General features: G+C 38.4%; 1 protein-coding gene across 5 annotated transcripts in view; it reads left to right on the top strand.

Annotated features, from left to right (window-relative positions):
- Positions 1–17,317, top strand: part of DDC (dopa decarboxylase) — a 90,207-nt gene that overhangs the window by 27,189 nt on the left and 45,701 nt on the right. For all 5 annotated transcript variants that reach the window (XM_070615602.1, XM_070615606.1, XM_070615603.1 and 2 more), the window contains exons 5-6: positions 1,317–1,451; positions 4,285–4,428. In XM_070615602.1, coding sequence (XP_070471703.1) covers positions 1,317–1,451; positions 4,285–4,428 — 279 coding nt within the window. The remainder of the gene's footprint in view (positions 1–1,316; positions 1,452–4,284; positions 4,429–17,317) is intronic.

Genomic DNA, 17,317 nt, shown 5'->3' with positions numbered 1-17,317 from the left:
CTCCTCAATTATTTTATTGTCTATTTTCCTGTAAAACTCTAAAATTTCTTTCCCATAGTCAACAAAAATCTACCTTTTATTTTTTCTCTCTAATGTTAATACTGTTCGGTTGATGGGTTTCTTCTAGGATTTACTTGACTTTGAGGTCATGAGCAGGGAGAAGGGGGTAAGGGAGCCCCAGGCAGCCTGAAGAGACACACGTGGGCTCACTCTTCACCCTGCCACTCACTAGCTGCTGATTTGGGGCAAATTAGTTAACTTCTCTGAGCATCAGTTTCCCAGCTGAAGATGAAAAGTTTAAAAACAGGATTATTTTGCAAATTAAATGGGATAACATGGTTGGTGCTAAAGTCATATTATCCTTCACCCACTCCCAACCTCAGAGGAGTGAAGTTTGCACTATTCTTTACTACTTTGCCAAAATAAGTTTTTGACGTTAGTTGTATTGGTGTCCCAGGGCTGTCATAACAAAATACCACAGATTAGGGGGCTTAAACAGAGACGTTTATTCTCTCATACCTCTGGAGGGTGGAAGTCCCAGATCAAGGTGGCAGCAGGGTTGATTTCTCCTGAGGCCTCTCACCTTAAGTACAGATGGCCATCTCCTCACTGTGTCCTTGGTGGCCTCTCCTCTGTGTACAGGCATGTCTGTGTCCTCATCTCTCCTTCCAAGGACACCAGCCAGACTGGATTAGGGCCAACTCTAAAGACCTCATTTTAGCTTAATGATCTCTTTAAAGATCTTATCTCCAAATATGGTCACATTCTGAGGTAATAGGGGTTAGGACTTCAACATATGAAATTTGGGAGGACACAATTCACCTTATAACGTTAGTGATTGAGGGAAATCCTCCAAGGCAATTCCTGGGTCTTGAGGAAAAAGTAACCCGTTTATAAACAAATATAAATTTTTTTGTTCAAGTTGCTATGCACACAGCTAGGCTTAGATGCTGGTACCCTGGGCTCTGTCTCCTCTTCTGATGGACACAGGAGCAGCACCTCGTAGGCCAGGCTGTGAGGATTGCATGGGAAAATGCCTGCAAAGCAGTTCTCACCATACCTAGTACCCAGTAAGTGCTCATAAATGATGGCTATTCTGTTATCTGAAATAGACAAAGCAATGTTGAAATAATAATCAGAGCTGAGGTGGCAGCCACAGGTTTCAGATGTTTCCCATGCACAGGAGAGCAAATTTTGCAATTTCAGATTCATCGTTAAAGAAATATATGCAGACCCAATAATGCGTCTCCCAACCAGTTTAGATATGGATTCCTTTGCTGTATTTGAAACTCATTTCAACTTTTTCTTTGATTTAGGGAAGTGCCAGTGAAGCCACTCTGGTGGCCCTGCTGGCCGCTCGGACCAAAGTGACGCGCCGCCTGCAGGCCGCCTCCCCGGGGCTGACACAAGCCGCTATCATGGAGAAGCTGGTGGCCTACTCCTCCGATCAGGTGAGTGTGTTGGCCCGAAGCCCCACCGAGCCTCCAAGATCAAAGTGTTTTGCTTTACGTCAAATCAAAACAGAATAAAACCGTGCAGCCTCATTTCAAATCCAGGAGGAGTTCCTCTGGTATCACCTAGACAGAGCCCTGTGCTAAAGAGAAGGTGTGGGCTGCAGGCGAGGACTTAGTAAATCAAGCTGAAAAGAAAATAACTGTGGTGCGAGATCACCGGGACTGGCTCTGTTGCCAGTGCCACCTGCTCTGGCTTACACTGAGGTCAGCTGGGCCACCTCCGGAGTAGCATGGCCGAGACACTGGACAAGGCTCTCAAAGACCTGGGCTCATAGCCCAGCTCTGCTATTTTGAGTTTTGTGATCTCAGGCAAATCACATAAACTCTCTGAGCTTTTTTTTTTTCCCCAACAAACAGGGACAAAAGCCCCTACCCCTTGGTGTTGCTGCTCTGCCAGCTAGTGACAGGACTAAGACAAGGGATATGCAGGTGCTTTGTAAGGTTTAGAGAATTCTGCAAATAGGAGCCTGTAGTGTGACTTCAATGGCCAGCCCATTCAAAAAGATTAAAAAACAAACAGAATTGTGTGAGAAGGAACAGAAGGGAAGAGAACTGAGCAGATGCAGAAAGTAACCCCATGAGGGAAATTCTAGTCAAGAGGGCACAAAAGTTTACCGTGCACCACCCTCAAGATTTTGGATTCCACAGGGAATAGCTGATCCAGCTTTGCTGATATATGTATCTTTAATGAATTTCTTAAGCCAGGCATTTCAACTGTGGCAGCTTTGTTCTAGTTAATAACGATAGGTAGCCTGAAACAAATACAGTACCCGTATTTCAATGCTTACTCAGGAGGATTATATCTCTCTGTGTGTTTTCTAACTCCACGTGTTAGCACTACCTATACATGAAGAAAATTATTCATTTATATTTATACTGCCCTGTTTCCCAGAATGACATGAGGAGACAAAAAAATGCACCTGTCGTACTCAGTAAATATGTGTTGAGATAAGTTGCTATGAATGTTAGAGTGTATCCTTTCCAGATGTGGTTTCTGGGAGGGAATTTAGCCCTAGAAAAAGTAATTTGTGATGTTTTCTCGATTCTCCCAAGGAGGGTGCATGGCTAGGACTGTTCCAGGTGCACAGGAGTTAGGTGAATTCATGACATCCAGTGGATGGCCTTGGGCTCCAGGGTGTAATTCCTCTGTGGCCCTCCAGTCAGTTTCCTCAGGGGCAAGGCCAGATGCAGCGCTTTAGGTGCACACTGTTCACTGAGGGGGGCCCTCTGGGGAAACCTGTAGGAGTTAGGGAAGCAAGATGAGGCAGGGAAGGAACAAATAAGGATGTGGTCTCTGAGAACTGAGAACGTCTTGCTGTAGCCTGGCCCATGGGGGCTCCACTGGTGCATGAACCACCACAGAGCACAGAGCTGCCCCTCCTCAAGGCAATGAGACAGGCTTTTGTACATATGCATAGTCAGTCCTGCAGGGGTGGGTGCAGAAGGCAGCTCTGCAGAGAAGGGGCCAGCTGGAAGCCATGATCAGCCAACATCTGTCAGAACTGGGAGTGGACACCTAGGCCACACCAAGGGGACCTGGGCAGGACACAAAAAGCTTCTACTCCAGGAAGCAGATGCTTTCTCCATGAGAGAACCGTCTCTCCTGGACAATTCAAAACACCAGTGGCTTTAGTGACAACCCCTGTTGTCACTGCTCCCCAGGCCCCTGTCCACTGCCACACCAGCCTTCCTGAGACTTCTTACCTCCAATTGCCTAATCCTGTATTGAAACTACATTTCAGGCCAGCATTAACCCCAGGACGCATAGGGTCAAGGTGTTGGCTATACATTTATAACCTGATCATCTCAGTCATCATCTGAAGTTAAAGACAACGCACAAAGTTCATGAAAAGAATAGCTTCCTAGAGCTGTCAAGAGCTTCATAGGTGATTCTAGAGCCTCACAGGAGAAGAAGAAGAATAGTAGCTTATTTAGTTCCCTCTACGCCAGGCACTGTACTAGGATTCCACATCGTTATTTATCATTTTCACAACTAAGCTTTGAAGTGGGCATTGCTTGTTGTCTCATTGTGCACAGGAGGCATGGAGGTTCCCTCTGGTAGCCTGCTAGGGTCACAGGGAAAGGGCTGCAGTCCACCCAGGCCCACATGGTTCCAAAGCCTGTGCTTCTCACTGGGCCCGCCTCCCTCCCAGAGGTTGCTGTTTGGGAGCTGCACCGCAGCAGCAGCAGTGAGGCCCCAGGACAGGACCAATCATGAGACAGTGATGGTGGTGCTGCAGGGCAGAGGGCGGCGACTTCAATAAGACTTGGCTTTCCCGGGAGTCCCTCAGAGAGGAGGGGTCTGCCATCCAACAAACATGCCATGTCTTGGCTTCCTTTCTCCAGACACTATTTACTGAGCATCTGATTGCTAAGCTTAGCCACCACACTGCCCAAGGCCCCGCAGTGAGAGGCAGGGCCCAGATATGAAGGCAGGTATTCTAACTCCACTTCTGGGGTATGCCTTCCAAGACCTCACTGCTTGCTCTCAAGTCAAACTAATGAATGAGAAACATCACCAACATTGACCCAGCACTTTATCTTCTAAGTGTCTGATTCATTAAACTGGAAAGCAAGATTCCACACGACCTGAAACAACTCCAGAAGAGAAGGTATGGGGAGAGGGAGGAAAGGAGAGCCGTTCTCTCTCCATTGTGGAATGAAAGGAGCTGCCAGCTTGAAGTGGTGGGAGCTCACTGCAGAGCCAGGGGCTTATAGCTACTGCATGGAGCACGCCTGCACGAGACAAACTCTGCTGCTTTCTTTCTAGGCACACTCCTCGGTGGAAAGAGCAGGACTAATTGGTGGAGTGAAATTGAAAGCCATCCCTTCAGATGGCAAGTTTGCCATGCGTGCTTCTGCCCTGCAGGAGGCCCTGGAGAGAGACAAGGCAGCTGGCCTGATTCCTTTCTTTGTAAGTTCAACAGCACTTGCTGCAAATGGAGCCGTGGGCCTGGGGTGGGGCGGGGGTGCCAGGGCCACTTCCCAGGCTGCCTTGGTGGTCACAGGCCAGGCGGTAATTACACTGTCAGCCTGCCTCTCCTTGAGGAAGGCTGCAGGAAGACTCCATTTATTTTCCCTCCTGCTCGTGTTAATCTCAGAAAGAAGGAGGCAGAGAACCCCATCCTAGAGGGTTCTGCTTCCCGTTAGAAGTGGCACCTTATGATGGCCCATTGACAGCACTTTGTGCCATGAGGAGTATATGACTGATGAGTGAACTGAATGAAAAATAAAATGGAAGGCGTCGCTGCCCAGACCAGTGTTCTCAGTAGCTGCTAAGACTCATCATTAGCAGTGACTAATTAGAGCTAAAATATCTAACTAGCCAAATAGCGCCTGATTTTCTTGTGCACAGATAGGCATTTTCCAGTGGGGAAGAAATAACTGGCATTGCAGCTAGGACTGGGACTGGTCATATCTGGGGTGGCCACGGCAGTGTGTGGTGTCTGCGACTGACACGTCATGTGTGACGGCCGTTAAAATGTGTGATCATAGCACTAGCCCTGGGGGTTCACCGGGCTGCACTTTGTAGTCACTTGAGGAGCTGTGAAAAAAATACTGAAGCCCAGGCCTTGATCCAGTTTAATTTTACCAGAATTTCTAGGGATGGAGCCAGGCTGGAAATGTTTCACAGCAACTTCAAGATCCTCGTATGCGTCCAGGGTTGAGAAACACTGCCCAGATGGACACCTTTCAGCATCTGGGCGTTTCCTAGCTGTTAGAGCATTCTAGGTTTGAGAGACTTTATGAGCCACATGTTAATAACAGCCACTATATTTACTTATGATTAATCTTTGAGGCAAAGTTTTTTTCCTCCAAAAAATTGTTTTGGTCAATTCAGATTACTGATCATTTATTGACTATCTAACATGTGACTGAGGAAGGCATGGAGGGTACAATTTTATACAAAATTTGGTCCAGATTCAAGGCGTTCCCATAGGAATCAGGAGTATAAGCAAATAACTGTCACATAGAAGGAGCGAGAATTTTCAGAGGCTGCACGTAGAACGGATGCTGGCCAAGTCATTTTGGCGGGTGCGGCAGGCATCAGCCAGTGGAGCCAGGCTGAGCTGTCACCTTACCCCGACGTCTGTCTCAGTCACCCCTCACTGCTTATTTTTCTCGGTTGCATGTATTACACCTGACACACATATTTATTTTTATGTTTGTTTGCTATCTCCCTCTTCCCTCCAGAATGTGAGCTACAGGAAGGAAGGGTCCATTTAGTCACAGCTTTATTCTCAGCTTCTGGAAGCTGTGCCTGACACTTAGCGGAAGCTCAATAAATATTTGTCAAATAAATAAAGATTTAGAAGGAAGATCATTCCAGGCAGAAAGAAAGATTACCCTTGTAATTTCCACATACAATTTCACCACAATTTGGAATGATTCTATTTAATTGAAGTAAAATCTTTTGAACCTATATTGCCAATTTTAAGACTCACAAGAATATCCTGTCTAGGGAAAAATAAATATATTGAGACACACTCTTTTAGGTTGAAGAATGAAGGCAATGGAGGAGACATCACATCAAATGATGAGAATATTTTATTTTATAAAAATTACAAAACTCATAAACAAGGTTAAAAGACAGATGCTGGCAATGAAATACGAGCTATATTATAAACTAAATCTTAAAAAGAAGGCTTAAGGATCAATAAGCAAAAAGACAACATTCCAGTAGGAAAATACACAAAATATATAAAGAGTTGGTTCCAAATTCAATCACAAAAAAAAATAAGAACATAAAACAAATTCCATTCCTCTAATAACGAAAGAAATACAAATGAGTCCCTGAGAGAGGTATGTTAGAGCCTCATACTATGTTGTAGATGTGTCTATTTCTTCTTTTGTATCTGTTGAGTTTTATTTAACATATGTTGAAGCTCAGTGACTTGGTACATCCGGATTTGGATTTGCCGTTTCTTCCTGGTGAATGACCCATTGGCTGTTACGAAATGCCTTCACCTCTAACCAGGCTTCTGCTTTGACTGACTCTGCTGTAATTACACCAGTGTTCAATTTGTTAGCATTTGCATGATATATTTTTTCCACTCTTTTACTTTCAACCTTACTGTTCTCTCATATTTAAGGCGTGTCTCTTGTAAGCAGCGTATGGTTGTTGCTGGTTTTTTAAAAATTATTTGTGTATAAATTCAGCATGACAGTTTTCTCTGTTTTGTCCATTTACACTGAAGGTAATTTCTGATCCATTTAAATGCGTATCTACCATCTTACTATTTGTTTTCTCTCTGGCCCACTTCTTAGATGATTGCTTTTCTCTGCTTTCTTGCCTTTTCTTAGATTAATCAAATGTTTATATTATTCCATTTTCTTCGTTTTTAGCATATAGTTTTGTATTCTTTTATTTTTATGCCTCCCTCTCACCTTTTGTGTTATTATTGTCGTACATTTTAATTTACATATATTTAAAACTCCATGAGACTCTATTGTTATTTTATTCAGCAAATATTTGTTTAGATGAACCTAGCTATTTCTCTTTCCATTGACCTTCATTCCTTTCTGCATTTTCTTATTTTCATCTGAGATCATTTTCTTCCACCTGAAAAACTCCCTTTAGAATTTCTTTTACATTCTGATTTAATTATCTCAGTTCTTGTATTTCTGAAAATGTCTTTGCTTTGCCTTCACTTTTGAAAGACAGTTTTGCCTGGTGTGGAATTCTAGGGCGGAAGCTATTTTCTTTGGGCACTTTAAATATATAAGTCCATTCACTTCTTTCTTCCATGATTTCTGTCACCGTGTCAGTTGTCAGTCTTAGTGTTGCTTTGATGAAGATAATGTGGCAATGTGACTTTTTCCCCTGGCTGCGTGTAGCATTTGCTTTTAGGCAGTTTTACTATGATGCAATAGAATTGCTTTCTTTGTGCTTGGGTTTTGCAGAACTTCTTGAATCTGTGATTTGTTATCTCTCATTGGTTTTGGAAAATTCTCATCCATTATCTTTTTGAAGTTTCCTTCTGCCCGTTTTCTCTCTCCTCTCATTCTGAGACTCTGATTACACATGTTAAGTCTTTCCACTGAGGGAAAAATCTCTCTTATGCTCTTTTACATATTTTCCACCCATTTTTTTTAAATCTCCATGCTCAGTCTGACCTATTTACAATTTACCAATTCTCCCTTTAGCCACGTCCAACTGATAAATGAATATATCATGCTATTAATTTTAAACCTTGAAAAGTTTCAACTTTTTATTTTGAAATAATTGTTAATTTAAGGAAATTACACAACTAGTGCAAAGACGTCCTTGTGCCCTTCACCCAGTTTCCCCCAGTTGTTGCATCTTCCATAGGTATAGTCTAATAACAGATCCAGAGAACTGATTCTGGTACAATGTGTTTGGATGGTCTTATGTCACTGATTACATGTGTGGATTCATGTAACCACCACTGTAGTCGGGGCATAGAACTGCTCCATCACCCAGAGACCTCCCTCATGCTACCCCTCCGTGGTCACTCCCACCCTTCTCCTCTCTCACCATTCCTAACCCCTGGCAACCACTAAATTGTATTCTCTACACTTTTGTCATTTTGAGAACATTATATAAATTGAATCATACAGCAAATGGCCTTTAGAGATAGGCTTTTTTCACTCAGCATAATGCCCTTGAGATCCTTCCAAGTTGCCATGTATGTCAATAGTTGGTTCGTCTTTTTTTTTTTTTGCTGTCCCACAGAGATTTGGTTCCACATTATCTGTACCATAGTTTGTTTAACCATTTACCTATTGAAGGATGTTGTAGTTGTTTCCAGCTTCTGGCTTATTACAAATAAATCTTCCAAGAACATCCATGTACAGATATTTGAGTGGACGTGTTTTCATTTCTTTGAGATAAAGCCCTATAGTGCACTTGAGGCTCATAGGGTAGTTGTATGTTTACTTTTTAAAGAAACTACCAAACTGTTTTCCAGAGTGGCTGTACCATTTACATTTCCACTAGCAATGAGTGAGAAACTCAAGTTCTTTGCATCCTCACTAGCATTTGGTTTTGTCACTATTTTTTAATTTTAGATGTTTTGTTAGGTCTGTAGTGATATCTCCTCATAGTCTTAATTTTCAATTTCCCTGATGACTAATGATATTGAACATCTTTCCATGTGCTTTTTTGCCAACCATATATGCTCTTCAGTGAAATGAATCTTCATGATTTTTGCTCATTTTCTAAATGGATGGATGCATTATTTTTAAATTAATAGGCTTTACTTTTTAGAGCGGTTTGAGGTTTACAGAAAGATGAGCAGAAAGTACCGAGTTCCTGTATACTTCCTCCTTTGTAGCCTTCAGTTTCCCCTATTGTTAGCATCTTACATTGGTGTGGTACATTTGTTATAATTGGTGCACCAATATTGATACAGTGTTATTACCTAAAGCCCACAGTTTATATTAGGGTGCACTTTTTGTGGCGTACTTACTATGAGTTTTGACAAATGTCGAATAACATGTATACACCATTTCAGTATCATACAGAATAGTTTCACTGCTGTAGAAATCCCCTGTACTCCAACTATTGCTCCCTCCATCCCTCCAGCCTAGCCCCTGGCAATCACTGATCTTTTTACTGTCTTCATAGTTTTTTTCCAGAATGTTTTATAGTTAGAATCATATGGTATGTAGGCTATTTGTATTGGCTTCTTTCATTTAGCAATATGCATTTAGGATTTGTCCATATCTTTTAGAGCCTTTATAGCTCCTTTTGTATCACTGAATAGTATTCCATCGTCTGGATGTACCACAATTTATTCAAAGACCACCTATTGAAGGACATCTTGATTGCTTCCAAATTTTGACACTTATTAAAAAAATGCTTTAAACATTTATGTGCAGGTTTTTGTGTGCACATAAATTTTCAACTCATTTGGGTAAGTACCAAGGAATGCAATTGATGGATCATGTGGTAAGAGTATGTTTAGTTTTATAAGAAACTGCCAAATTTTTTCCAAAGTGACTGTGCCATTTTGCATTTCCACAAACAACGAATGATGGCTTCTGTTATCCTACATTCTCACCAGCATTTGGTGTTGTTACTCTTTGGGATTTTGGCTGTTCTAGTAAGTATATATTGGTATGTTAATATTTTAATTTGCAATTCCCTAATGACATATGACGTTGAGGATCTTTTCATATGATTACATGCTATTTGAGTATCTTCTTTGGTGAGATGTCTGTTATGCTCTTTTATGTTATGTTATGTTATGCAACTTTTTAATTGGATTGTTTGTTTTTTATTATTCTTGAGTTTTAAGAGTACTTTGTATAGTTTGGATACCAGTCCTTTATGAAGAGATATGTTTTACAAATAGTTTCTCCTGTGGCTTGTTTCATTCTCCGAAGTGTTTTTCGCAGAGCAGAAGTTTTTAACTTTAAGGAAGTCCATCTTATCAGTTTTTTCTTTCATGGATTATTCCTTTGGTGTTGTGCCTAAAAATTCATGGCCAAACTCAAGGTGATCTAGATTTTCTCGTATAAAATTTCTAGGAGTTTTATAGTTTTGCATTTTACATTTAGGTCTATGATCCATTTTGACTTAATTGTCAAACATGTAAGGTCTGTTTTCAGATTCATTTTTTTTCTATGTGGATGTCCAGTTACTCCAGCATTATTTGTTGAAAAGACTATCTTTTCTTCATTGAATTGCCTTTGCTCCTCTGTTAAAGATCAGTTGACTATATTTGTATGGGTCTATTTCTAGACTCTCTATTCTGTTCTGTTGATCTGTTTGTCTATTCTTTTGCCAATACCACATTGTCTTGATTATTGTATCTTTTTAGTGAGTTTTGAAGTTGGATAGTGTCAGTTTCTTGACTTTGTTATTCTCTTTCAAAATTGTCTTGGCTCTTCTGGATCTTTTGCTTCTCCATATCAACTTTAGACTTAGTTTGTCAATTTCCATTATATAACTTGCTGAAATTTTTAATGAGATTGCATTGAATTTATAAGTCAAGTTGGGAAGAACTGACATCTTGACAGTATTGAGGGTTTTTATCCATATATATGAAATATCTTTCTATATATTCGATCTTTTTTTGACTTCTCTCATCAGTTTTATACGTTTCCTCATATCGATCTTATTCATATTTTGTTAGATTTATACCTAAGTATTTAAGTCTTTGATGATAATGTACATGGTATTGTGTTTTTAATTTTAAACTTCGACTTTTCATTGCTGAAATATAAGAAAGCAATTGACTTTTGTATATTAAACTTTTATCCTTTAACTTGTTATAATTGCTTATTAGTTCCAGGAGGTTTTTGGTTTTGATTCTTTTTTCTTGGTTTATTCTTTGGGATTTCTACATAGATAATCATGTCATCTTCAAACAAAGTCAGTTTTATTTCTTTCCTGCCAGCCTATATATATTTTATTTCCTTTTCTTGTCTTATTGCCTTAGCTAGAATTTCAGAATGATGTTGAATAGGAATAGTCAAAGCAAACATCTTTGTCTTGCTCTTAATCTTAGTAGGAAAGCTTCTAGTTTCTCACTATTAAATATAATGTTTTTAATAGATATTCTTTATCAAATTGAATAAAAGTAGTCTTACTTTGCTAAGAGTTTTTATCACGAATAGATGTTGGATTTTGTCAATACTTTTTCCATATCTATGAATATGATCATGTGATTTTTCTTCTTTCACCTTGTGATATGATAGATTATAGTAATTGATTTTCAGTGTTGAATGAGCCTTGCATAGCAGGAATAAATCTCATTTGGTTGTGATGTGTAAATTTTTTATACATCGTTGGATTTAATTTGCTAACATTTTGTTGAGGATTTTTGCGTCTATATTCATGAGTGATAGTTGTCTATAGTTTCTTTCTTGTAATGTAATTTCTTTCTTAAGAGTTTGGTAGATTTCACCAGTGAACTCAATTGGGCTTGTTGCTTTCTGCTTTGGAAGGTTATTATTTTATTGACCCAATTTCTTTAAGTAGGTATAGGCTGTCTTAGTCCATTCAGGCTGCTATAACAAAATACCAAAGACTAAGCAGCTTATAAACAACAGAAATTTGTTTCCCACAGCTCTGGAGGCTGGAAGTCCAAGAGCAGAATGCCAACGCGGTTAGGTTCTGATGAGAGTCCTCTTCCAATTGCAGACTGCTGAATTCTTGCTGTGTCTTTATATGACAGAAGGCTCTGGGGAGCTCTGTGGGGTCTCTTTTATAAAAGCACTAATCCCATTCATGAGGGTTCTAGTCTCATGACCTAAGCACCTCCCAAAGGCCCCACTTCCTAATACTATCACCTTGGGCATTAGGTTTTCAACACATGAATTTAGGGGAGGGGAGACAAAAACATTCAGACCACAGCATAGACCTTTTGAGATTACCTGTTTTTCTTTGTGTGAGTTTTTGTAGATTGTGTTTTTCAAGGAATTGGTCCATTTCATTCAGGTTATCAAATTTGTGGGCATAGAGTTGTTCATAATATTCCTTTATTATCCTTTTAATGTCCATGAGATCAGTAGTGATGTCCCTTCTTTTATTTTTTATACTAGTAATTTGCGTCTTCTCTCTTTTTTCTTTAACCTGGTTAGAGGTTTATCAATTTTACTGATCTTTTCAAAGAAAGACCTTTTGGTTTCATTGATTTTCTCTATTGATTTCATGTTTTCAATTTCATTGATTTTTGCTCTAATTCTAATTATTTCTTTTCTTCTACTTACTTTGGATTTCATTGGTTCTTCTTTTTCTAGTTTCCTAAAGTGGAAGCTTACATGAGAAATTTTAGATTTTCTTCCTTTCCTGATATATGCATTCAATGCTATAATTTCTCTCTAAGCACTACTTTCACTGCATCCTACAAATTTTGATGTCGTATTTTCACTTTTGTTCAAAATATTTTTAAAATTTTTCTTGAGATTTCTTTGTTTGACAAATATGTTATTTAGAAGTGGATTATTTTATCTGTAAATATTTTGGGGTTTTCTAGCGATCTTTCTGTTATTGATTTCTAATTTAATTCCATTGTGATCTAAGAGCATATTGTGTGTAATTTTTACTCTTTTAAGTTTGTTGGTGTGTGTTTTATGACTCAGAATGTAGTCTATCTTGGTGAATGTTCCATGTGAGCTGGAAAAGAATATATATTCTCCTCTCATTGGATGAAGTATTTTATAGATGTCACTTAGATCCTTTTGATTGGTGGTACTGTTCAGTTTTAGTGTAGGCTCCCTGATTTTCTGTCAGCTGGATCTACCAATTACTGATAGAGGAATGTTGAAGTCTCTGAACTATAATAGTAGATTCATCTATTTGTCTGCAAAGTTCCCTCAGTTTTTGTTTCATGTACAGTCATAAACCACTTAATGACATTTTTGTCAGCGATGGACCACATATATGATGGTGGTCCCATAAGATTAGTACTACCCAGCTTATCTGTGTAGTAGGCTTACCACCTAGGTTTGTGTAAGTACAGTCCATGATGTTTGCACAATGATGAAATCACCTGAAGATGCATTTCTCAGAACATATCTCCATCGTTAAGTGATGCATGACTGTATTTCGATGATCTGTTGTCAGGTGCATACACATTAAGGGATTTTATGTCTCCTTAGACAATTGACTCCTTTATCATCAATTGACTCTTAATGCTCCTGATAATTTTTGTTGATCTGAAATCTGCTTTGTCTGAAACTGATATAGCACTGTCTGTGTCTTTATATTTAAAGTGGATTTATTATTTAAAAAAATATAGTTGAGTCCTGTTTTTTTAATCCATTATGACAGCCTCTGGCTTTTAATTAGTCTATTTAGACCATTCACGTTTAACGTGATTATTGATATAGTGGGATTAATATCTACGATATTTGTTGGTTTCTATTTGTTTTCCTTGTTCTTTGTTTCCTCTTTTGATCTTCTGCCTTCTCTTGTTTTAACTGAGCAGTTTATGTAATACCATTTTTTCTCCCTCCCTTGGTATATCAATTAGACTCTTTTTTTTTTCACTTTCTTTAGTGGTTGCTTTTGAGTTTGCAGTACATTTACAACCAATCCATGTCCTCTTTCAAATAGCCCTCTACCACTTCATGGGTAGTACAAGTACCTTATAACACAGTATCCCCAGTTCCTCCTGCCCATCTCTTATAACATTGCTGTCATTTATTTCACTTATTTACAAGTGACAATCCCAGAATATACTGTTAATATTATTTTGAACAAATGATTATCTGTTAGATCAGTTAAGAATAAGAACAATAAAATATCTTGTTTTATCTTTACTTATTCCTTCTCCAATGCTCTTCCTTTCATTATATAGATGCAAATGTCTGACCTATATAATTTTCTTTCCTTCTGAATTGCTTCTTTTAACATTTGTTGGAAAGCAAATCCATAGATGAAAAGTTCCCTGGGTTTTTGTCTATCTAAGAAAGTCTTTATTTCTTCTTCACTTTTGAAGCATAATGCCACTGAATACTGAATTCTAGGTTGGTGGGTTTTTGCTTTCAGCATTTTAAATACTTCTCTCCACTTTCTTTTTGGCTGCATGATTTTTAGAGAAGCTCACTGTAATTCTTAGCCCTGCTCCTCTGTACGTAAGGTGTTTTTTTCCTCTAGCCTCTTTGAAGACTTTTTCTTTGTTTTTCATTTTCCGCAGCTTGAATATGATATGCCATGTTGTACATTTTTTGTTATTTATCCTCCTTGGTATTTTCTGAGCTTCCTGAATTTGTGAATTGATGTCTTTCACTAATTTTAAGAAATTCTCAGTCATTATTGCTTTAAATATATTTTCTTTCCTGTCTCTCTTTATTCCCCTTCTGATATTTCTGTTATGGCTATGTTACACCATTTGTGTTTGTCCTACAATTCTTGGATATTCTGTTCTCTCTTTTTCATTCTTCTCTTTGCATTTCAGTTTTGGAAGTTTCTTTTACCATTTTTTCAAGCTCACTGATTCGTTTTTCAGCCATGTCCCTGTCTATTGATGTATCCATCAAAGGCATTCTTTATTTCTGTTAGAGTGTTTTTTATTTCTAGAATTTCTTTTTTATTCTTTCTTGGGGTTTCCATCTCTCTTCTTACATTACCCATCTTTTCTTGCATGTTCTCCATCCTTTCTGTTAGAGATTTCAGTATATTAGTTATAGTTTTTTAAAATTCCTGGCTTGATAATTCCAATATCTCTTCAACCTAAGAGTCTGGTTCAGGTCTTTGCTCTGTTTCTTCAAGCTGTATGTTTTGTCGTTTAGTATGCTTTTTAATTTTTTGTTGAAAGCTATACATGATGTGCTGGGTAAAAGGCATTGAGATAAATAGCTGTTAGTGTGAGGTTTCATGTTTATCTGTCTAGAAGAAGGCTGTGTTTACTGTCTGTTATAGCTATAGATGTCAGAGGTTAAAATTGTCTTTAGTATCTTTGTTTGTATCTCCCCTATTGTCTTTGGGGTTCCATAGAGTCTTTTTCTTAAATAAGGTCTTTGATGTGCAATTTTTTCAGTTGTATTCCCTTGTGATCGTTCAAGAGCCCTGTTGATGTGGTGGTAAAATGTGTGTGAGGGGAAGTGTTCTATAGTCCTGTGATTATTTCTCAGTCTTTTGACGGGCTGTGCTCCTGGGCTGTGACCTTCACCAGTGCTTCTCAGTCCCCTCACCCATTCCCTAAGGTGAGACAGAAAGGTTTACAAGGACTGGAATTGGGTATTTCCCCTCCCCTACCTTGAAGGCAACCCTTCTCTCAGATTGGTGAGCGTTTAGTAAATCCTCAGTAGGTTAGGATCTGACAGATAGTTCTTTTGAGGGGAGGCCTTGTTAAGAAGAACCAAATGCTTTGGGCCTATTTCAAAGTTTCTACTTGCCCCCTTCCCTGCCAGAAGCATGGGGGCCTTTGCCTCCAATCTTCACTGTGATAATCTGTCAGAGCTTCTGGAGTTAAAACTCACAAAAGGGTGCACCCCCCATAAGATTAGACCCCCTCCTGGAACATTCAACTCTCAAACTTGTTTAAATCTAGTTTGATTTCTTTGAACATACAAGCCTGTGCATGCTTTATTAGATTTACACCTGCATATTTCTTTGTTTTGAACAACTGTAAATGCTATTGTATGTTTAATTTTGGTGTCCATGTGTTTATTGTAGCTTATTGAAATACAATTAATTTTTGTATGTTGATCTTATATTCTGTAACCTTGCTCAATTCACTTACTCGTTCTAAGAATTCTTTTTATGGATTCGTTGGGGTTTTCTATGTAAACAATCATGTCATATGCAAATAGGTACAGTTTTATTTTTTCCTTTCTGATCTGTAATGCATTTTCTTTCCTTTCCTTTACTTGCCTTCTTGCGCTGGCTAGAATTTCTAATACCATGTCGAATAGCAGTGGTGAGAGTGAACATTCTTACCTGTTCTCAATCTTAAGGCAAATGTGATTAGTTTTTCATCATTAAGTATGATGTTAGTTGTAGGTTTTTTATCGATGTTCTTTATCAAGTTGAGAAAGTTTCCTCTATTCCTAAAATTCTCAGAATTTTTATCATGAATAGGTATTGAATCTTTTCAAATGATTTTTTCTGCATCAATTGATACGATCATGTGGTTTTCTTTTTTAGTCTGTTAATAAGGTAGATTACATTGATTGAATTTCAAATGTTGAACCAGCCTTGCATCCCTGGAATAAATCTCACTCATTTGTAGCATATGGTTCCTTATATATATTGCTGGATTTTAATTGCTAATATTTTAAGGATTTTTGCTTCTATATTTGTGAGTGATATTGGTTTACTATTTTCCCTTTTTACTCACTTGATCTGGTTTTGATTTAGTACTGGCTTCATAAAATGACTTAGGAAGCACTTCCTTCCTCTTCTGTTTTCTGGAAGAGATTGTCTAGAATTGTTGTTAATTCTTCTTTAAACATCTGGTATTATTCATCAGTGAAATTATCTGGGCTTGGAGATATATTTCTTGGGAGAGTTTTAAATGGTCAATTTAATTTCCTTAATAGGTATGGGTCTATTCAAATTATCTGTTTCACATTGGGTTTGTTGTGGAAGGTTGCAATTTTTGAATGGCTGGTCCATTTCATGCAAGTTGTCAACAATTTTGGATAGAGCTGTTTATAGTACTCTTTTACTATCCTTTTGATGTGCAGCGTTCGTACTGATATCTCCATTTGTTCCTAATATTTGTCTCTTTTCTCTTTTATCTTTATTTCTTTGTGAGTCTTAATAGTGTTTTGATCTTTATAAAGAACCAACTTTTACTTTCATTGATTTTTTTCTACTTTTTAAAAAATTTAATTTATTTCTGTTCTTATCTTTATTATTTCTTTTTGTCTACTTTCTTTGGGTTTATTTTCTTCCTTTCCTAATTTCTGGAGGCTCAGATTATTGATTTGAGACTTTTTTCTTTTCTAACGTAAGTAATAAGTGCTACAGATTTCCATGTTGGCACTTTTTTAGCTGTGGTCCACACATTTTGATATATTTTATTTTCATTTTCATTTAGTTCAAATACATTTAAAAATTTCTCTTGGGGCTGACCCCATGGCCGAGTGGTTGAGTTCGCACGCTCTGCTGCAGGCAGCCCAGTGTTTCGTTGGTTCGTGTCCTGGGCGCAGACATGGCACTGCTCATCAGGCCATGCTGAGGCAGCATCCCACATGCCACAACTAGATGGCCCTACAACAAAGAATATACAACTATGTACTGGGGGGCTTTGGGGAGAAAAAGGAAAAAAAAATTTCTCTTGAGGATTCCTCTTTGACCCATGGGTTACCTTGAAGTACATGATTTAATTTCCAAGTGTTTGGAAGTTTTCCCATTATACTGACCCACAGTTATCTAG

The sequence above is a fragment of the Equus przewalskii genome, chromosome 4 (genome assembly GCF_037783145.1).
Source record: "Equus przewalskii isolate Varuska chromosome 4, EquPr2, whole genome shotgun sequence".
NCBI lineage: Eukaryota > Metazoa > Chordata > Mammalia > Perissodactyla > Equidae > Equus > Equus przewalskii.
Note: the sequence above shows the minus strand (reverse complement) of the source record. Positions and strands in the feature narration are given on the sequence as shown.